Here is a 22,389-nt window from a genome sequence, read left to right as displayed (position 1 = left end):
TCCCTTCCACCTCAATCAATCTGTGGAGCTGCCCGTATTCTTCCCGCAGCCACAAACAGTCGCAGAAAGAGCTCTTGATACTCTAGATGTCAAAAGAGCATTGCTTTACTACATCGAGAGAACACAACCCTTTCGTAAGACCAAACAACTTTTCGTGTCTTTCTCACCACCACACAAAGGCAACCCCATATCAAAATCTGGGATAGCTAGGTGGATTGTCAAATGCATACAAATTTTCTACCACAAAGCAAAACATACATTATCTGTTCCTCCTAAAGCCCACTCTACACGAAAGATAGGGGCTTCAATGGCATTTTTAGGGAACATTCCCTTAGATGATATCGCCGGAGCAGCTGCATGGTCTACACCCACCGCACACATTCACAAAACACTATTGTGTAGATGTGTGGGCCAGGCTGTACTCAAAACACTATTTCAAACTACTGCAACAGATACTGGTGGTCGCCGCTAGGAGGGGATACTGCTATACAATCTATGCATAGTGTGTAATCTGCAGCTCATATGCCTCGAACGGAATATGCTGCTTACCAGTATGCATCTGTTCTTGGCATGTAGAGCTGCAGATCTACACATGCCCACCAGCCTCCCCGGCTGCCTTTATCTGTTCCAGTATTATCTTATTTAGATACAGCATACTTTGGCATCTTTCCTGTTTCTTACAAAGCTCCATCATATTCCGGCTGGCGAAAAACAATCTGAGGATGGAGCCGAAGCCCATGCGCAATATGATCCAAAGGAGGAGTCACCTACCTCGTGACTTCTAAAGACATTCCAGGACAAAAACAAGTGCAAACATCCGGACCCATCACCAGATGGCGATATATGCATAGTGTGTAGATCTGCAGCTCTACATGCCAAGAACAGATGCATACTGGTAAGTAGCTTATTCCTTTCTCCACCCCAGTATGCAAGTGGTCCTATAAGCGGCAAAAATAATGTCCACCAAAATCAGTGCTTACTCCCATGTGGCACTCCAACCTGGTACTAGCACAGCTAATGAGACATGCTTTGAATAGATGTACATAGCGGATCTTGTACCGCTTAACTTTAAACTGGCTTTTGAATTTCAATTACATCCTTGGGTAGAGGAAGTGAATTACAAGCCTGAATATTAGGAGAACCTTACCTTCAGATACACATGGATAGAGTACTTATGAAGTTCAACCTGCACTTATTTTGTCGCTGTAATGTATTATGAACCAGTTGATAAAGCTTCCTGCTCCTTTCCAATATCTATAATGTAGTTCTTGCAGGAAACCAAGCACCAAAGGAAAAAGAATTATGGTGCACACAGCAGCAAATGGTGTTCTCCCAGTTTTAAAGGAGACAGTTGCAAGATGGATGGTGCATACTATCCAAACAAGTTCTATTCTGACAGAGAAAACATTTGATAAACACTGAGATCATATTCTAAAAGGAGGAATATTAGCCCTAGTTGCTAATGTATCGATCAGTAATATGTATGGTAGCAACATCATCATCCGTGCATACGTTCACAAAAGGCTGGTGGTGATACCCATTCAGAAGGGGAGAGCCACTTGTCTCAGAAGTTTCGTAAGCCCCGGCGGTCCACTCGCCGTGTCCACAAACTACTGCCACATAATCTGTGCACAGCATCTGAATAGAGAAGAGATTCCTGCTGCAAAAGGGAAGTTCTGCTCTGTAATCATATGCAACCTGCACGCCTCACTGAGGGTGATGGAGGTGAGCTATAAGGCCAAGTCTCAAAATAAAACTGTACAATACATAATTCTTCTCGCCTGCGTCAAGGAAAAATTTCCCTGAGAATTGCAGCCAATGGAGCATTGTGGGCTTACATTCGACATAATGGTAGTCTCCATGATGAATCCTTTTCTAGACTCCCAAAAGGAGGATTAAAGTGGTGTATACAAGGACAGTTTCCAGGCCCATCCACTAGATGCTGAAGAATATCCACAATGTGAATCCACAATAGGTTCAAGCTGCAAAGCTGGTTTTACAAGTAAGTAACATTTTCCTTACTTTACCACTACCGTGCAATGCTCTAGTCTTCTTGGCTTTTGAGGTTCTTATATGGCGGCAAAGTTGTCTTCTAAATCATGCAGAAACATGAAGTCAAGGTATAGCCAGCCTAGTCTTCTTGTGTTCACTCACACTAGACTCGCTATCTTCTCTCAAAGTAAGCTATAGTTAAAATGTTATCCTTTTTCAAACCCTGAGGGATGTACAACATTATGATGTAGACTTAGGTGGCTTAATTTTTATATGTATTTTAGCATCACTCGCCCCTCTCTGCCAAACACAATGGTAGTGGAATGTTCAGTCATAAAAACATTTTGAAAGCATTGTTACAGGTCAGTAACTTAGTTTCACCAACAGTGATGGTTAGAAAACCTTGTCTGAGTAAAATGTCATAATTATGCCAAATTAGTGCTGACTTTGAAACCATGCTACAAAGCATTGTTGTTCAGTTGAGGAGTTTTATTTGGTGACATTATTCCCTACTACCGTTTTATATTTTTGTACACTGAGATATCCTTGTATCTCTTATTAGGCAGTTAGTATCTGTGTAGAAACCCCCGCTGCATCTAATCTGTAGGGGCAGTGTCCATTTGAAACAAAAGCAATTGCCCCTTTATTTTTTACCATTGGGTTCCAATGTACTGCTATTAGAATACGTGTAATAGTGCAACTGTAGATGTATAAGTTTTCCAAATCTAGTTTATCTGTGCAAATATTTGAGCGGGGTTATTGGGTTTGCTATTGTTATTCACAATGCTTTTTTTACCTAGGCGGAGCCCCTTACAAATAGGCCTGGATGGAGTTTTCTGCAGCTACCTGGGTTCTACATTGGCTAGGTTTTTTTGATGCAGTTATTGACCATACTATTTCCAAGTAAGGGAGGGTGGCATAGATGGCATTGAATGTATTGCTGGGTGCATTACACACAATACCCTGTGTCAACATTTTAGGTCAACCTCCTCTCCTCCGAACTGGACCGGGCAGAATCCTGTGCACCTGCATCATTGACATTTTTGCAACAGGTGAAGAGAAATATGTTAATTTTGCTTTGATGAATTTTACAACTATAGCAGCATCTAAAGGTTTAGTAGCCTGCATGTATATTCATTCAAAGTGTATCTTTAGATTGAGCCACCTATGACTTCTAGATGTCATTGCATCACCATTGTGTTAGCATTATACTGCTGTTCGATTGTATATTTGTTTTAAATTAGTAATGCTAGGATGCATATTGATAACCCCAGCTTGGCCATTTTTCACTTTGTAATTAATGTATATTTCTATTTTTCAAATATGGGAGTTTTTGCAGGAAAGACTGTAATTAGTATGCTTTCTTTGTCACTCTTAGGTTCTGCGTGCAGGAGCCAACCAGCGTCCTCTTACACCAAATCAAAATCAACAAGGACAGCAGACTGACCAACTAGTGGCAGCAGCAGCTGTGAACTCTGCCCTTGCTTTTGGGCAAGGACTTGCTGCTGGAATGCCAGGTATAGGTATATGGTTGTTTCCAAAGAATAAATCAGTTTGGTAGGTGTTTGGGAATTACACTGTTGCTTTAGTCTGGCAACCTTTTCATGTGGAATATTTAGAGCATGGGAACAGAGGAAAATGAGACCATTTTCCCCTTTCAATTATCAGTAATGAAAATCATGTATTTTAGTTTTTCTCCATGTATACAATGGAAAAAGTTCAATGCAAGCATGTTGAAGGCAATGCTGGTTGGCATTGTTGAAATGAGTCACTGGGACCCATACACGTGCCAGCAGATACGGGACCTTTATTTTTAGATGCTGGTTTTGCTGGGTGAACCTATTCTAGACTGAGTCTTGAATGCTCTCTGAATGAAAGGTTTTTTGGGGGTGTCAGCCAATGGCGCAGCCAGTGTGATAAACTCGGCCATCGAGCGTAAGCCTATAGTGGCTAAGTACCTAGACACCATCGTGGTTGTTTTTTTTTTTTCAACCTGTGGATTAAGAAATGCAAAAGTGAGTCGTGGGTTGCGGCTGATTTTCCAGGACAGATAACCCCATTTATTGTCACCAAAATGACTGAAAGTTTAGGGCCATTATTGAAACATCCTTGGTCTATAAGGTCTAAAATCCTTACTGTTCCCAAATAGGTACAGTGTGTACAGAGTCCACAGTCCCCAGAGGTTTGGCAGAGGCTAAAGTTAGATATAACCTTACTCTCTAAAGTGGTAGCTTGATCGAGCAGTAAGGCAGTATCAGAGGACAGTGTAAAGCATTTGTTGCACACAGTCAGCAAATGGTCTCACACACTCCATAATTGAACTCTAGGCCAATGGATATATATATATATATATATATATATATATATATAATTTGTTTTATTTTAGAACCAACGATAGGTATTAAAATATACTTTCTCAGAATGAGATGCTTATATATATATATATATATATATATATATATATATATATATATATACTTTTGCAATATGCAATTGACTTTTGTCAAAAGTTTACAAGTGGTTGCAATAGTCAACACTATTTTAAACACAATAATGCATTGAGTTCAATGGAAGTTTCATGTTATTTGCCACAGATTACTTTTTGGATTACTTTGGAATTCCAGGACTGGATCCTAGATTCAGTCCTGGGACAGTACAGAAACAAGTGATAAAAGTCGACTTAATTACTGTGATTTTTAGACAATATTTTGCTATTTTAAAAGTTGACACTTAGAAAATATTTCATAGAAAACAGTCAATGATTCCCTATGGCAGAAAATTCAAGTTGCAGGTATTGTATGTTCTCTTTAATTTTGTAATCCAGTACTGGGTGCCTAGACTCAGTACTGGGACCTTTATCCAAAACAGGTAAGTAATTACGTTTTCAGAAACTATACAATTTTTAAAGAATATTTAAAGTTTGCAGAAATTGACACTTAAAAGAAATTTCACAGAAAAACAGTCAATGGTTTCCTATGGGAGAAAATTGGGTTACTAGTAAGTACAGTTGTAAGTATTTTTCAGAGTCCGTGCTGGGCACCAAGATCCAGCACTGGGAGCTCACCTAATATCATGTGTGTATTTTCTTTTTCGTTACTCGGCTGCTTTTTGGTGAATATTTTAAGTTTTTAAAAGTCCACACTTAGAAGAAATTTCAGGAAAAACCAGTCAATGTTATCCTATGGAGAAAATTGAGTTATCGGTTTAAAGGTAAGTACTCGACTGGCAGAGTTAAGGTTCTGGGCATAGACTCAGGGGGTTTCCCGGGGTCAGGTAGGTACAGTTGGTTCACCCTCAGCGACACAAGGGCGGCTGGGTGCAGAGAGTTAGGCCCAATGTTATCCTATGAGAGGTAGGGGGGCCCTGGTTGGTGGCTGCTGACTAGCAGGCCATGCGGCTGTGGGAGCTGGGCTCCTGGTCACTTACTCAGTGCAAGTGGGGAAGTGGATAGGTGTAGAGGTTGCACTGCCAGGGCCACTCAGGTGGCTGGGTGCTTTTGAGCCTTCGGGCGCTTAATTGATTTCAATGGGAAAGCTCCGGTTTAGAAAGACTGCAAGCTCGGGGACGAAGATTCTTCAGGTGCCACCACCACTTCGAGAGGTAAGTTGGGTAGTTCCAGGATAGGTAGGTACCCCGGGATTGGGCACAGGGGGCCGTGGGGCGCCGGGTGCAGGGGTGCCTTATAGTGTCGGGAAATCTTACCCTCTGTTGATTGCGGTTGGGGGGGGGGGGGGAGGGGAACCTGGTTCTGAGGCTGTAGGCTTCTTCAGGAGTGTCGAGGGAGGTCCTTGGGTGCCGGACTCGGGGTTACAGTCGCCGGGGGGTCGTCCTCGTGGTCTTTGTTCACTTCGGCACAGGCCATGCTTGGCGGGTGCAGAGTGTGCTGGGTTCGCGGTTCTGGGCTGCTGCCAGGGATTAGAAGTAGATTTTGAGTAGAGCCTCTACTCATGGGAGTCCCAGGGGGCTTAGAGTCAAAAGGTAGTCCGGTCCTCCGGGGTTTGTGAGGTCTCTGGCCACAAGAGATGCTGGGTTGGAGCAGGAGCAGGTTTGAGGGTCGACAGGCCGGTAGGGCTGGGGCCAAAGCAGTTAGTGTCTTCCTCCTCTTAGCAGCTGCACGGCAGGTCATTATTCTTCTAGCTCTTCTTCGGATTTTGGAATCTGGAATCTGGGGAATGAAGATTCAGGGTGCCCCTAAATACTAGATTTAGGGGCGTTACAGGTAGTTGAAGGGCAGGGACCAATGGGTCCCTGTCCTGGGGTGGGTACACCCCCCTATCCCGCCTTTCTCCTGTGGGAGGGGGCAGTAGCCTAGTCCTGATTGGGCAGGGCTTCCCATCTTCAAGATGCCGAGAGCCCGGGGATGTGCTTCACCTCGCCTCCCCCACCTGAGGGGTGGGGTTGGCAGGTTGTCACATCCCCTGTAATTATTTGGGGTTTCCGGCCAGGCTTCCCGCCAGAGTGGGGGGTTGCAGTGGCTTGGGGAAGCTCACAGAGGCGGCATGCCTTTGAAGCTTCCCCCTGCCCATCCTGGGGGAGGAGGTTTAGCACCTCGTCCAGGATGTGCATTGTTGCAGACCCAGGAGAGCAGGGGCTCTCCTGCCCAGGGGTCCAGCAACATGTCTGCTGTGTGGCAGCCTAGGCAGCCTCAGAACAGACGTGGATTGTAGGTTAGGTTTTAGGGAGCATCTCTAAGATGCCCTCTGGGGTGCTTGGTACATTAAATTCCCACACTGGCATCAGTGCGGGTTTAATGTGCTGAGAAGTTTGATACCAAACTTCTCAGCCTTCAGTGTTGCCATTATGGTGCTGTGGAGTTCGTGTTTAACGAGCTCTCAGCACCACGTACTCTTAAATGGCAGCACTGCGCTTACAGTGCCCAGGAATGGACCTGGGTACTGTAGGGGCACAGGGCTCATGCGCCCACACCACTGGCATAAGGCACCCAGCCAGAGGGGTGGCTGATGTATGCCATGGCAGCGTAGGTGATGGGCATGGCACACAGAGATGTGTGTCATGTCGACTCTTCATTTTGTCCTGCACCCAGACACTCAGCCTGCAAAGGCAGTGTGTGTGTGTGTGTGTGTAAGGGTACAGGGCCTCTAAGGGTGGCACAATGAGTGCTGCAGCCCTTAGAGGCCTTCCCTTGTCACAAGGCCCTGGGTACCTAGCGTACCATTTACCAGGGGCTGACATGTGGCCAGTGTTTGCCTATTTGGGTTTTGGCTGTTAGGCATTTTTTAGGTAAGGAACACAGGCCCTGGGCACCTGATTGGCAGAAGCCCAGGGCACAACAAGGAAAAGTGCATCAGCTATTAGGCAAAAAAGGGGGTGGGGGGTTACTGCAACAGAAACCCACTTCCTTACAGACACTCAGCCTGCAAAGGCAGTGTGTGTGTGTGTGTCAGGGTACGGGCCCTCTAAGTGTGGCACAATAAGTGCTGCAGCCCTTAGGGGCCTTCTCTGGTCACAGGGCCGTGGGTACCTAGGGTACCATTTACCAGGGGCTGACATGTGGCCAGAGATGCCAATTGGGTTTAGGCTTCATGCAGTTTTAGGGAAGGAACACAGGCCCTGGGCACCTGATTGTCAGGAGCCCAGGGCACACTCGGTCAAAGTACATCAGCAATTCAGCAAGAAAGATGTCGCTTTCTCACAAGGCCATCAAGGGAAAGACCACACCCTTGGAGCCTGAAACCACCACACCTATGAAGTGGATCTCCCCGGCCTCAGATGCCAAAAGGGCCCTCGAGGTGGAGAAAAGAAGACATTTTGAAGCAAAAATGGTGGTACTCCTTCAACGGAAAGAGTTTGACACGCTGAAGGAATTCCGAATCTCCGCAAAGCTGATCAGCGATGCCAAAAACTCAGACGAAGAGGAAGATATCTTTGAATCTCCGGCAACCCCCGAACCGCGCAAAAAGAATGTCGAAGAGGAGCTTGACACTACAGAAGAGGAGAAAGCTTTGGGGACTTTCGAGGAACAATGGAACAACCTTGAGACAGAAAGCCCAGAAAGTCTGTAGCTAGCCCTCGAAGGCTTCTTCACCAGACGACATAGCCTTCTACTACAGTGTCATCAAGAGAGGAGCTGATACCTTCAGGGTCCCCTTAGAGGAGGGAAAAAGGAGACTCCTGCTTCCTCCTATCCTAGAGACTTTGGCACCATCTACCAAGGGGACACAATACCTCCAAATGCCGCAAGGAACCTGGAACAGGGCAAGGAGGCTTTCAAGGGTAGAAAAATAAAGGAAACCAACAATAGACCCTAAATGCATTCTGTGAAACAGTGTCAGACTCCATCATTGTCAACACGGCAAGAAGGGACAACGCTCACTCCTCCACTGGCCCACCTCCAGAGAGAAAGCAAAAGAATGGACACGGTAGTGAGAAAGATGGAGAAAGAAGCAGCAACACAATGGCGCATTGCAAACTCAAATGCTCTCCTCAACAGGTATGGCCACCAACAATGGGATGATATCAAAGAACTGAAGAACAAGTTCCCAGAGGATAATAGAAAGAGGGACAAATCCATCATAGAGGAGGGAAAGAACATAGCTAACACCTGCCTGAAATTAGCCCTAGATGCAGCCGATAAAGCCAATAGACCAATGTGCACAGGCGCAACGTTGAGAAGGCATGCCTGGCTCCGAATATCAGGCTTCAAGCACGAGGTCGAAGCCTCAATAATTAACAGACCCTTGAAGGTGATGCCCTGTTTGTAAGTGGGGTAGATGAATCACTTCAACAAATAAAGGACAATAAAACGGCCAGGGCTATAGGAGCCCTATAACAGAGGGGCACCTTCAAGAGAAGGTTTTTACACCAGAAGACTCACAGGAAGGGGGGTCTTCTTGAAAGGCCAACATATCAAACTCAAGGCGGCAGACAGCAGTCAAACCAGCAGTCCGGATACCAGGCGTGGCAACAGCAACCAAGGCAGCCCTTTCTGGGCAGAGGAAGAGGCAGGGGATAACCCTTTGAGAGGGGAAGGAGCAAATTCCAAGTACTTGCCCACAACAAAAGACCCCCACACACCACCAGTGGGAAGCAGGATAGCACACCACCTACATCAATGGAAAGACGTCACCAGACAGTTTGATTTTAAATTTGGTATGCCACGGCTATTGTATAGAACTAACAAACCCCCACCAAAAAAGAAAAAGTTCCAAGAAACAAAACTCTTGCAGTTAAGACAAATAAAAGAACTCCTGCAAAGACCAGTAATTTTATAAGATAACAAAAAGGGAATACTCAAGAGGAAACTGTTCACCTTACTTCTTGGTCCAAAGCAAGATCTCGCGCTAAGACCCATTTGAGCCTCAGATTCATAAACCGATTCATTCGCTTACAGCATTTCAAAATGTCAACACTACAGGAAGTAATCACACAGCTGCAGAAAGGGGTCTTCATGACAACAATACACCGAAAGGACGCCTATCTTCACATCCCAAAAAATACCTCTGGTTCTACCTCGAACGCTCACTACCAATTCAATGTCCTGTCTTTTGGGATAAAATCGGCGCCAAGAGTCTATACAAAGTACCTGCGGTTGTAGCATCCCTAAGAAGGAAAGGAATCCACGTCTTTTCCTATCTCTACAACTGGCTGGTGAAGGCGAATTCAAAGCAAAAATGTTATGCACATGTTCATCAGGTGATCGCAACACTGCAAAACTAGGGGTTTGCAATAAACCTCCAAAAATCAACAAAGCAAGAACCCAAAAATTCCACCTTAGGAGAAAGATTAAACTCCAGGGATGCGCGGGCATATCCGACCCAAAGGAGAATACAAGCTAACAAACAAACTTGCCTGTACCAGAAGGGTCAGTCTTTGACAGTGACTGTCATAAAACTCGTGGTCATGATAGCGTCATGCATCCCCCTCATCACTCATGCACGCCTCCACATGCGCCCTCTGTAGGAGTGGCTTTGCAGCAGTTGGTCACAAGCCGTTGGGAGGATCTCGTAGTTGTAACACAAAGGGTTCAGACGGAGATACAATGGTGGGCATCCAAGAACATAACAAAAGGAAGACCTTTCAAAACACCAACTCTCTCAGTGACCATAAAGAAAGATGCATCCCGCAGGGGTTGGTGAGCACATTCAGGAAACCTGAGGGTACGGGGTCAATGGAATGATGCAGACTCCATAAAGCAAATCTGTGAGAAAGTGCCATCTTTCTTGCCTGGTATGCCCCCACTTTTTCCTGAATTGCTGAATGTACTTTGATTGAGTGTGCCCTGGACTCCTGCCAATCAGGTGCCCAGGGCCTATGCTCCTTCCCTAAAACAAACCCAACCCAAATTGGCAAACCTTGGCCACATGTCAGCCCCTGGTAAATGGTACCCTAAGTCATACATGCCAACATTTCAGAAGAGCAAAGTGGGAGATTTATAAAAAAAAAAAAATCGGGAGAATGGGGCCTTCAATCGGGTTTCTGTCATGTATGGTCTTTGGAAGTGTGCTGCTGCAGGATCGGACATTTGAAAGCAAATTCACGTGTTTTTTTTTATCACCTTTCACAAGCATGGAGCGCAATGGCAGGCAGAGAGAGGGGGGGATGCAAGAGTTGTGCACTGGCCTGGCAGGTTGCGGTCAATGCATACACCCCCCCCCCCCCTCCCCCGTCAGCCCAGGCTGAAACAGCTTCCGGGCACACACACAGCCGCCCCCTCCCCCCCACTCCCTCCTCCCCAGTACTTCACAGGTGTTTAAAAGACCATTCGGTTGTTAATGGGGCTTTGTTGGTTTTTCACCCCTTCTAGAGCCCCTGCATCGCCATTCTGACTATTGCTGGAAGAATTAGCAGTTACACATTACCAAGCCCTGTCAGCTGAAACCCCGAGGAATCTGGTTTTTGCTTGCAGGAATCGGGAGGCGGGAGACTAGCCTTCAAATCGGTAGTCTCACGCCTGAATCGGGAGTGTTGACATGTATGCCCTAAGTACCCAGGGCTTTGTGACCCAGGAAGGCCTCTAAGAGCTGCAGCACTCATTGTGCCACTCTTAGAGGCCCTGTACCCTTACACACACCCCCTGCCTTTGCAGGCTGAGTGTTTGGGTGCAAGACAAAAACAAAGTCGACATGGCACACATCCCTGTGTGCCATGCCCATCACATACACTGCCATGGCATACATCAGTCACCCCTCTAGCTGGGTGCCTTATGCCAATGGTGTGGGCACAGGAGCAAGAGCCCTGTGCCCCTACAGTGCCCAGGTCCATCCCTGAGCCCTGTAAGTGCAGTGCTGCCATTTAAAGAGTACATGGTGCTGGGAGCTCGTCAAACCCAAGCTCCACAGCACCATAATGGCAACACTAAAGACTGGGAAGTTTGGAATCAAACTTCTCAGCACATTAAACCCACACTGATGCCAGTGTGGGATTTAATGTACCCAGCACCCCAGAGGGCATCTTAGAGGTGCCCCCTCGAACCTAACCTAAAAATTCACGTCTGCTCTGAGGCTGCCTAGGCTGCCACCCAGCAGACATGTTGCTGAACCCCTGGGTAGGAGAGCCCCTGCTCTCCTGGTCCTGCAACAATGCACATCCTGGGCGAGGTGCTAAATCTCCTCCCCCAGGATGGGCAGGGGGAAGCTTCAAAGGCATGCCGCCTCTGTGAGTTTCCCCAGGCCCCTGCAACCCCCCACTCTGGCGGGAAGCTTAGGCCGGAAACCCCAAATAAGGACAGGGGATGTGCCAGCCTGCCAACCCCACCCCTCAGGTGGGGGAGGCGAGGTGAAGCACATCTCCGGGCTCTCGCCATCTTGAAGATGGGGAGCCCTACCCTATCAGGACTAGGCTACTGCCCCCCTCCCACAGGAGAGAGGCAGGATAGGGGGTGTACCCACCCCAGGACGGGGACCCATTGGTCCCTGCCCTTCACCTACCTGTAACGCCCCTAAATCTAGTATTTAGTGGCACCCTGAACCTTCCTTCCCCAGATTCCAGATTCGAAACTACAAGAAGAGCAAGAAGAACAAAGACCTGCCCTGCAGCTGCTAAAAAGAGGAAGACACCAACTGCTTTGGCCCCAGCCCTACCGGCCTGTCGACCCTCGAACCTGCTCCTGCTCCAGCGCGGCATCTCTCGTGGCCAGCAACCTCACCAACCCCGGAGGACCTGGCTACCTTTTGGCTCTAAGCCCCTGGGACTCCCATGAGTAGAGGCTCTACTCGAAACCTATCTCTAACCCCTGGCAGCAGCCCGGAACCGCGAACCCAGCACACTCTGCACCAGCCGAGCCTGGCCAGTGCCGGAGTGAACAAAGACCCGGAGGACGACCCCACGGCGACTGTGACCCCGAGTCCGGCACCCAAGGACCTCCCTGGACAATCTTGAAGAAGCCTGCAGCCTCAGAACCAGGTGCCCCCCCCAACCGCGATCAACTGAGGGTAAGATTTCCCGACACCTAAAGGCACCCCTGCACGCGGCGCCCCACGGCCCCCTGTGTCACACCCCGGGGTACCTACCTATCCTCCAATTACCCAACTTACCTCTCGAAGTGGTGGTGGCACCTGAAGAGTCCTCGTCCCCGAGCTTGCAGTCTTTTTCCTAACCGGAGATTTCCCATTGACATCCATTGAGCGCCCGAAGGCTCAAAAGCACTCTGCACCCAGCCGCCCGAGTGGCCCTGGCAGTGAAAACTCTATTCCTTCCTACTCCCCCACTTGCCCTGAGTAAGTGACCAGGAGCCCAGCTCCCACAGCCGCGTGGCTTGCCAGTCAGCAGCCACCAAACAAGGCCCCCCTATCCCTCATAGGATAACATTGGGCCTAACTCTCTCTGCACTAGAGCCGCTGAGGGTGAACCAACTGTACCTCCCTGACCCTGGGAGACCCCTGAGTCTGTGCCCAGAACCTCAACTCTGCCAGTCGAGTACTTACCCTTAAACCGCAAACTCTATTTTCCTCATAGGGTAACATTGACTGGCTTTTTCCTGAAATTTCTTCTAAGTGTGAACTTTTCAAATCTTCAAATATTCACCAAAAATCAGCCGAGTGACAAAAACAAATTTACTCACCTGTTCCTAGGTGAACTCCCAGTGCTGCTTCTTGGTGCCCAGCACTGATGCTGAAAAATCTCTACAACTATACTTACCCTTAACTCAATTTTCTTCCATAGGAAACCATTGACTGTTATTCTAAGTGTCGATTTCTGCAATCTTTAAATATTCTTCAAAAATCGTATAATATCTGAAAACTTAATTGCTTACCTGTTTTGGATAAAGGTCCCAGTACTGAGTCTAGGCACCCAGTACTGGATTACAAAAGTAACGAGAACGTACTGTACCTGTAACCTGCATTTTCTTCCATAGGGAATCAGTTCAGTTGATAACTTTACTGCGGTCAAAAGACCATAAAAGTGCAAATACAAAAACAGCACATATAAATAATACATTAAATAGACATAGAACATTAAAAGAAGATTAAACTAAGAGTTATCAACCACGAAAGAATTTAAGATCAAAATAGTTTCATAACACAAATATCAAGTTAAGAATGATTGTCTCCTACGCCACATACCTATAAGATAACGAGATACTGCAAATACAATAGGGGGGTGGGTATCATAGGTTAATGTTCTGCAGGCTTGGGGAAAAATGGAGAAATTTAAGGTTCTTGCAGATTGGAGTCAGCCAGAATTTTCTAATCACTGAATAAGCAGGACAAAAGAACAAGACATGAGATATTTCATTATTAGTCCTTGCCCATTTATTGGTAAATGATCTAATAGGCAAAGTGCCATGCCTTAACTGGAGATACAACTTCCTGGCCAACGGGGGTTCAATTGCATCCATAAAATCCTCCATCCTAAAATCCAGTTTCACCAAGAGGAACTCAGTGGTCAACCTACCCAGGGTTGCAGAGCTCAAAAGGGTTTGAAAATTCTGCCTACGTATCAACTCATGGAGTTCTCGCTTGGGTACCCTAGGACAAAAGGTGTCTGGCATTTCCCACAAGTTCGGGGTGCCCAGCCTGATGCTTTCGGCCCTAATATACACCAGCCAAGGGATCTTCTTATGTTTGAGAGAGAGCCATATCTCGGCTAGTTCAGTTCTAAAAGGGGCCAGCTCTGGGACTGACCAGAGCCTCTTCCAGTACATAACTGGTCTTGCACGGACAGTTTCCTCAATAGCGTCCATACCAAGGTCCATTCTAAGTGGTATCAAAGGTGTACTAGCTGGCAAACCCATCAAGTTCCTCAGTAAAGCTTGTTCCACCCTAGAAAGGGACAATAATTGTTTGTGCCCCCAAAGCTCAGCCCCATAGATCACTGCAGGTCTGGCTTGGCGACAATAGATTTCCAGCGCCGGGGACACTAGTTTAAAAGTTGACCCCTTTAATACCTTACTGATCCCCCCCACTAGCTGTGAGGGCTTTAATGCCGATTTGATAATCTGGGAATTCCACAAAAAATTTTCCGTGAGGGTAACACCCAAATAGACAAATGTCTCAACCCTCTCTAGGGGAGTGCCATTTAGCACCGGATTAGGGTGTGTCTGCTTCGGGGGGTTAAATATCATAAATTTGGTTTTTCCCAAATTAATTTCCAGTCCCCGCTGCTCACAGAACTCCACAAAGCCATTAAGTACTTTCTGGATACCCGATGATGTTTTAGACAGCAACAAGGTGTTGTCAGCAAACATCAGAGCGGGTACCTTTCCTGTGGCCAATTTGGGGGCGTCGATGTCTGCCACGCCATTCAAATGGTCAACAAGACCATTAATGTACAGACTGAATAGCGTGGGGGCCAATACGCACCCTTGGCGGACCCCTTTTTTAACAGGGAATTGATCTGTAAAATCGCCTTGCCTGCCACACCTAACCAGAGCGTAGTTGTTGGTGTGTAACCTAGACAGGATAGACAACAAATAAGAAGGGAGACCTAGAGCTGCCAGCACTTTCCATAGTTTCGCTCGAGGAACTAAGTCGAAGGCAGCCCGTAGATCCACAAATACAAGGTAGAGGCTCCCACCCTCCACCTTAGCTGCCTTCCAATAAAGTACTTGCAGGCGAAATATTTGGTCTATGGTGGAAATACCGGTTCTAAAGCCTGCCTGGAATGTAGGTAAGATGTCGTTCTCCTCTACCCACCCAAGGATCCTATCAAGAATAATCCTCCCCATTAGCTTTTGTGAGGTGTCGATCAAGCTAATAGGTCTATAATTTGAGGGGGTGAGGGGGAAACCCTTTTTGAAAACGGGGACGATCTCAGCGCCTAACCAAGTAGGTGGCACATCTGCGCCCTGCAAGACCCCATTAAACAACACAACAAGATAAGGAGCCCAGATTTTAGGCTGGGTTCGATAAAGATCCCCTGGCAGTTTATCCAGCCCAGGGGCTTTATTAGGTAAGAGCTTAGCTATGGCTGCCTCCACCTCCTTAAGGGTAAAAGATTCAGCCAAGCTGCCGTGCCTAGAAAATCCAGACTTCCCCACTAAATCATCAGACTCAAGGTTATTTGGGATTGGTTCCAGGTTTACACACCTTGTGGTATCCGTCTCAAGAATTCCATATAAACCACTAAAGTGATTTTTCCACAATTCCGGGGCAATATTCGGACCAGGCTCAGAATTGGAACCATGCGGCCCAACAGCAACAATTGACCAAAATAATTTGAAATCCCTAGCTGAGAGTGCTGTTCCCAGTTCCCCCCACATAAAGGCCTCCCGTTCCCTCTTAGCATTCCCAATTATATTCTTGTACAAGCTACGTTGAACCCTAATGAAGCCCGCATCTTTGGTTTTTAGAGCTAACAGCAAAGCTTTCTTTGCTTTACGACATTGTGCATTGAACCACGGGTGCTTCTTTGTTCGCAACTGACTAGTCCTCATCACCGGGCACAGGACATCCTTCAGTGCGGCCACCAACTGATTATGTATATCTAGAGCCCTGCCCCCAGACTCAGATTCCCCCATTTCCGCAATAAACGGAGACGCAATTTCATACAATTTTGCAAGTTTACATGGGGAGTCTTGCAAATTAGGCCATTTAACCCTACGCCTACAATTGGAAATTATTAAAGATGATACAGTTCTAACTTGAGCGGGTGGGGTCTTGTTTAACCCAAAACTCCCTGGTTTGAGGGATAAAATCAGCGCATTGTGGTCGCTGTCATGCCTGTCAACAACCCTGAATTCCAGCAACCTATCCCAATGCCTAGCTTCCATGAAGACATAGTCAATCACAGAAGACTGATTTTGGCGGTTAAAGGTATTTCTACCAGGCCTGTCAGGCTCCAGCCTCCCATTGCAAGTGTGCAATGAGGTGGTCAGTACCAACGACTGTAGTTGCAAAACGAGAGGGGTCCAAACCTTAACTAAGGGCATCATAGGATCCGGAATAGACCAAGACGAATCGACCTCATCAGAGTCCCCCAAAGACGGGTCAATAAGAGGCTCAAAATGACAGTTGAAGTCTCCACACAGGATTATAACAGTGGAGGAGTCAAACTTCAATAGCAAACCGAGCAAAGTTTTAATAGCCTCCGATTCCAAACCCCGCTTAACTGGCCTTGAATAAACATTAATCAAAGCTATTCTTTGCCTACTTAACGAGGTTAATAAAACACACTGAACATCGAGAGAGTTGGTGTCAATGAGCGTTGACTGGACACCCAGGTGAGTACCAACCCAGATAGACAATCCACCTGATGGTCTTTCTTTACCACTTGGAAGTCGCTAAGAATTCAAAAATAGCAAAACCAGGAAATGAACTTTCATTTACCACCCAGGTTTCTTGCATCATGCATATGTCATATGATGAAATAAATGAACCCCAATCTGGTATAGGCAACTTATTCTTCAGTCCTGCCACATTCCAGGAAAGAATTTTAATTTCGGAGCTGTCCAGATGTTTCTCAGGAGGTGCCCCGTCTCCCAGACCAGGAGCTTCAGTAGTAACATTTAAGTTCAAGACCCCCTTGGAGCCGACCAAGCCTTGTTCGGGCGGATCACTGTCCCCCAAAACAGAAGGTGTACCAATAGGATTCAGATTCGTAGCCTCCTTTTCCACTTTTCCGCTACCTAGCATAGATTCGTCAGCAAGTTGAATGTCACCTGGAATCTGGTTAGATGCCAGAGAATTAAGCCTAGTATCATAGTCAGTTGGTACCCCAATATCCATGAAACTAAGCATAAAGTTCCCAAGAGGCGCGACTGTCAATCGCAGTCGTTTATGCCCGACAAAACATTAAATCTATTTGTCACCTCCAAAGGGGTCAGTGAGCCCTTAGGATCAGTCCATCTAGGTCTAAAGTGCCCAGGCGGAATAATGTCCCACCCACACTCTCTAATAGGGGCCGATAGATGAGATCTATAGTGAACAGACCAGTTGTCGGTAGGCATAGAATGGAAATTTGGTTGATAGTAGGCAGAGACCACTGAATTCAAGGGAGGACCCACCAAAGATCTTGGATAAAAGTAAATTAGATCATAGGGAATGATGGAGTTGTTTCCCTCACCCGGGGGCCAACTTAGAATAAATCTAACAGTTTCTTGATCTCTAAAATTAACAACAATAATGTCCCCCTGTAGATCCTTAGGTCTACTTCCTAGCCAAGGGAGACGCCGGACATACATAATCTCACCATTAAGATTACGAGGAAGTGGTCTATTCTGACCAAGCCAATGCATGACTTTATGTTTTAGTTGGAAGTATCCCTCCCTTTTGCCTTCCACTAGTGCCGGAACTCCAGTGAGGACCACCACATATGGTACTGCTTCCGGAGGTAGTTCGACTGGGCGCCCCCTATGGCTGCTCCTTCTTCCTTGGCCGTTACCTGAGTGGGAAATGCTATGTACCCTCTCGGCCGCTCTATCAGCATTCTGGACCAGTGGTTGTATGGGTTTTGGTATAGGTACCCTCTGCTTTATACTAGTAGTAGGTTCAATAATATTAGATGACTCCCTATTGAGATTAGAATTAGAAGAAACTGCCAAGGTCGAGGGAGGCAATACCGTTTTCCCTAAACCCTATATTAATTCAGTATTAATACCAATAGCCTGCTCAAGGGTCCCCAGTCTTTGCTCCAACCTAGTTAGTGTTTGTTCTAACGGGAGAATGAAAGATCTAATAAGTTTCTCCATACCACCTAACAAATCAGTAGGTGATACCTCGTTTGGAGGGAGATTTGGGGGGGTGGACATAACTACCAATTTGTCTGTGGTTAGTGGTAATGATTTTGAGGTTTTGCCAAAGTCAGCATGACTTAGTTTAGATTTGGGTGGCTCAACCCCCCTCTTCCTCCTTTTACTTTGTGGCAGACCCCACAACTTAGATACCTCTTTCCTCCTAGTTCTATTTTTGTGAGTTGACTCTGCACCTTGTAGGCAAGGCTCGAGATGTATTTCCGCTTCATCTATGATTAGGTCATTAGCTGAATGCGAAATGTTAATAGGGGGAATTGCAGGCAAAACGGATGTAGGAGATTTTTCGCCAAAGAGCATAGGGGTACTATCTAGGTGGGATATATCAGGGTCCTCAATTATACTAACATTACTCGTGAGGGCTGGAGGAGCTATCTGCAGGGTATCTATAGGCAGAAAACTTCCTTTAATGGATTCAATCGAGCGCCGGCGCTCAGCTAATATGCGCTCCTTGTCACAATCTACGGGAGCCTTTGCAAAATAACCGTCCAGAGTCCCTCTACTCAGCCCCCCTGCTTTCAATGTTGAGCCTGTTATTGGACTCAGAGCCATAATGCACCTTCGGAGCTACAATAGATAGAAAACAACCTAACCAACGTGTCAGAGACGGGGCCCGGCCCGACCTCCTCTGGCCTCCGAGGGCCACAGAGGGCCCGCCCTTTGCCCGGACTTAGCCCCGGGCGCTCCCCCGCGCGCTCCCGCGCAGCGGAGAGTAATCCAGCTAAAATGAGGAGGGAAGGGGGCTGGTCAGGCAGGGAGAGCGGCTCAGGTGGAACGGGTGAGGCACACAGGGACTCCTGGGGGTTGGAGTCCCTGATCCACCGCTCGCAGCCCTGCCTCAGCAACACACACCCCACAAGGATTCTCAGGAGCAAAGCAGCCCCTCCCCTAAGTCCAGCGCACTTTGCAAGCGCTACGAAGCAGGACCCGCGAAGCGGGTCCGGCAAGGAGTGGGCAGAAGCAGAACAAGCAACAGGTCAGTACGCAGGGTCCACGGCAGCAACAGAGCGTCCCAGCATCAAAGGTCCAGGTGCAGCTTTTGATACCACTGTAAGGGGGCGGGTCAGGCAGGGAGAGCGGCCCAGGTGGAGCGGGTGAGGCACACAGGGACTCCTGGGAGTTGGAGTCCCTGATCCACCGCTCGCAGCCCTGCCTCAGCAAAACACACCCCACAAGGATTCTCAGGAACAAAGCAGCCCCTCCCCTAAGTCCAGCGCACTTTGCAAGCGCTACGAAGCGGGACCCGCGAAGCGGGTCTGGCGAGGAGTGGGCAGAAGCAGAACAAGCAACAGGTCAGTACGCTGGGTCCACGGCAGCAGCAGAGCGAGGGAATCATTGATTGTTTTCTCTGAAATATTTTCTAAGTGTCAACTTTTAAAATAGCTAAATATTAGTTAAAAATCATTACAGTACCAAAGTCGACTTTCAACAGCTGATTCTGAGAACTGACCCAGGACTGGATCTATTATCCAAGCCTGGAATTACAAAAGTAATCTAAAAAGTAATCTGTTGCATATAATTTGAATTTACCATTGAGCTCAATGTATTGTGTTTAGAAATAGAGTTGCCTACTGCAACTATTTGTAACTGTTTACTAAAAAGTCTATTGCATATACAAAAGTATTTTTATGAAACGTCTCCTGTCGAGAAAGTATATTTTAATTCCAAGTGTTGGTTCTAAAATAAAACAAGCATATATTTTTTATATACAAACCATTGGCCTAGAGTTCAGTTATTGAGTGTGTGGAACCATTTGCTGACTGAGTGTGTACAACAAATGCTTTACACGTCCTCTGATACTGCCTTACTGCTCGACCACTTCAGAGAGTAAGGTTATACCTAACTTTAACCTCTGTCAAACCCTGGGGGACTGTGGACTCTGTACACCCTGTACCTATTAAGGAACAGTATATACAGAGCCACTTTCTCACAACATCAGCTTCCTAGAAATGAAGACAGTGTTCCTAGCACTAAAGGTATTTCAAGCCCACAAAGGAAGGAAGACAGTATTAAGGGAAGTGGACAACACCACAACCATGTTTTACCTCAACTAACAAGAAGGGATGAAATCACTCACCCTAAGCAAACTAGCTCACGAAATATGGAAGCAGGCCAATTCAAGGAAAATCAGCCTACAGACCATTCAACTGTCAGGAAAAGACAACACCGGAGCGGATCAGCTCAGCAGACAGAACAGCAGCTCACACGAGTGGGAGTTAAATCAAAAGACCCTGCAACAAGTCTTTAACCTCTTGGGAACCCCAGAAATAGACCTATTCGCAACAATGAAGAACAAGAAACGATGATCCTTCGCCTCCAGGTTTCAACACCACCGATCAGAAGGGAATGCCCTGTCACTAAACTGGTGCAGGGATATTTGCATACTGTTCCTCTGATTCCTCTACTACAAAGAGTTCTGGGGAAATCCAAACAACCAGGAACAAATCTAATACTCCTAGCCCCTCAATGGTGATGAAAAACCTGGTACTCAAGCCTACCCGAACTGTCCAGGAGACAAACGTTCAAGCTCAAGGCCGACAAGGCCCTCCTCACAATGCAAAGGGGCAATTCTTTCACCCGAAACCAGCGACGAGCAGCCTGGTGCCTGAATACATAGTTTGGACATTTAAACTTAGTGCAAAGAATAATGGAAATACTAAAGGAGGCAAGAAAACAGACCATAAGACAATGCTACACAGCGAAGTGGAAACAGTACACCATATGGTGCACAGAAAACAATACCTTAAGCTCAATATCCACACAGTAAACAGTGTTGTATATCCGACACACTTGCTTCACAGTAACATCAACTACTCAAGCCTCAAGGTGCAACTGGCAGCAATTGTAGCCTACACCACTCTGAAATTCATTTGAACGTTTCTTTACAGCACCTGTCATCAAAAGATGTCTTGAGGGGTCCAAGAGAATTGCACCCCCAAGAAAGGCTCCAGCCCCGATGTGGAACTTAAACACAGTCCTAACACAACTAATGACGGGACCATTTGAGCCATGCACAAAGCAGAACTCCAATATATCACCATAAAGACTGCCTTCTTAATGACAATAACATCTCTATGACGACTGAGTGAACTACAAGCATTAACTATTGAGAAACCATACTTGCAAATCCATAAGGACAATATCTGAAAGAAACGTGTAGTGATAGATTCCTTACCTTAGAATTACCCCCAGGCGACACTGTATCCGGAAAGTTTTCCTCAGCAGTACCCCTGCGCGTCGGAAGGTGGCTTTGTGCAGCTCCACGTCCGTTGTAGGGGTCGTGGTCGCCGAGATGATGTAGCGCCTGCTACTTAAACGCCGCCCTTGCGCGCTGATGTCAGTTATTTCTTTTTCCGCGCCAGCAAGCGCAGATCCGGAGAGAGCGATACCACCAGTCACTTTTTGACTAGGTTTTTCAAGGCTTTTTGTCTCTATTTTTCGAGTCGATAGACTTTTGGTGCCGTAGGGATGCCCGGCTTCATGTCTTGCGGGGACGGTCATCGCATGATGTCAGTGATGGATCCGCACCGCGTGTCTCTACTGCCTGGGGTGCGACCACAACCCCAAGTCATGCCCCGACTGCCGGGCCATAGCGCCGAAGACTTTGTGGGAGTTGTCCCGAAAGTTGCTTGAAGTCCGGCAGTCGGGTTGGCTCGGCTCAGCTCAAGGTCCCGGTCCCGTGGGAGGTCAAGGGACCGGTTGCGGAGCCACAACCATCGTTCGTCGGGATCGAAGTCTTCGCACAAAGGGTCAGGTAAGACGAAGCATCACAAGTCGAAGAAGCGTCATCGCTCCCCGGCTTCCCCTCTCCCGTCACAGGTGCGGGTGGTGCCTCCCTAGCGGCTTCGGCGGAGCCTACGCAGTCGCCGTCTGCCTGCCTGCCATTCCCGGGTCCGTTGGCGACTCCGGCCCAGCTGCAGGAATTTCTGTCAGCCATGGCTTGCCTCTTTGGGCCGTCGGTGCCCCAACGGTGTGCCTTCGGGCCAGCAGGCCCGACTGGGGGTCCTCGCCCTTTACTGTCGGCGGCTCCGGCATCGCTGTCTGCTCCGGCCCCGGCGCTGCGGGACCCCCACAGATCCAGGCCTGGATCCTGGTCAACGCCGGTTGACCTCGTGACACCTCCACGGACCCCACCGGCACCTCCTCCGACGTCGCCCATGGCACCGGACATCGTTGTCCCCGGTCTCCGCCCCAATGTGGACACTGCACCGGAACTGCCTCACTCGACGGCGATGGGGCTTTCCATCCTC

The 22,389-nt window shown here is 47.4% G+C and overlaps 1 protein-coding gene across 24 annotated transcripts in view; it reads left to right on the top strand.

Annotated features, from left to right (window-relative positions):
• PUM1 (pumilio RNA binding family member 1) overlaps nucleotides 1–22,389 on the top strand; it is an 897,051-nt gene that overhangs the window by 436,945 nt on the left and 437,717 nt on the right. For 9 of the 24 annotated variants that reach the window (XM_085645644.1, XM_085645641.1, XM_085645640.1 and 6 more), the window contains one exon: nucleotides 3,371–3,509. In XM_085645644.1, the coding sequence (XP_085501770.1) occupies nucleotides 3,371–3,509 (139 nt within the window). Of the gene's footprint in view, nucleotides 1–2,972; nucleotides 3,045–3,370; nucleotides 3,516–22,389 lie in introns of all 24 variants that reach the window. The other 15 variants (XM_085645638.1, XM_085645633.1, XM_085645632.1 and 12 more) reach the window with 3 other exon arrangements.

The sequence above is a fragment of the Triturus cristatus genome, chromosome 3_1, assembly GCF_964204655.1.
Source record: "Triturus cristatus chromosome 3_1, aTriCri1.1, whole genome shotgun sequence".
NCBI classification, from domain to species: domain Eukaryota; kingdom Metazoa; phylum Chordata; class Amphibia; order Caudata; family Salamandridae; genus Triturus; species Triturus cristatus.
This window is presented reverse-complemented; position numbering and strand designations above follow the sequence as displayed.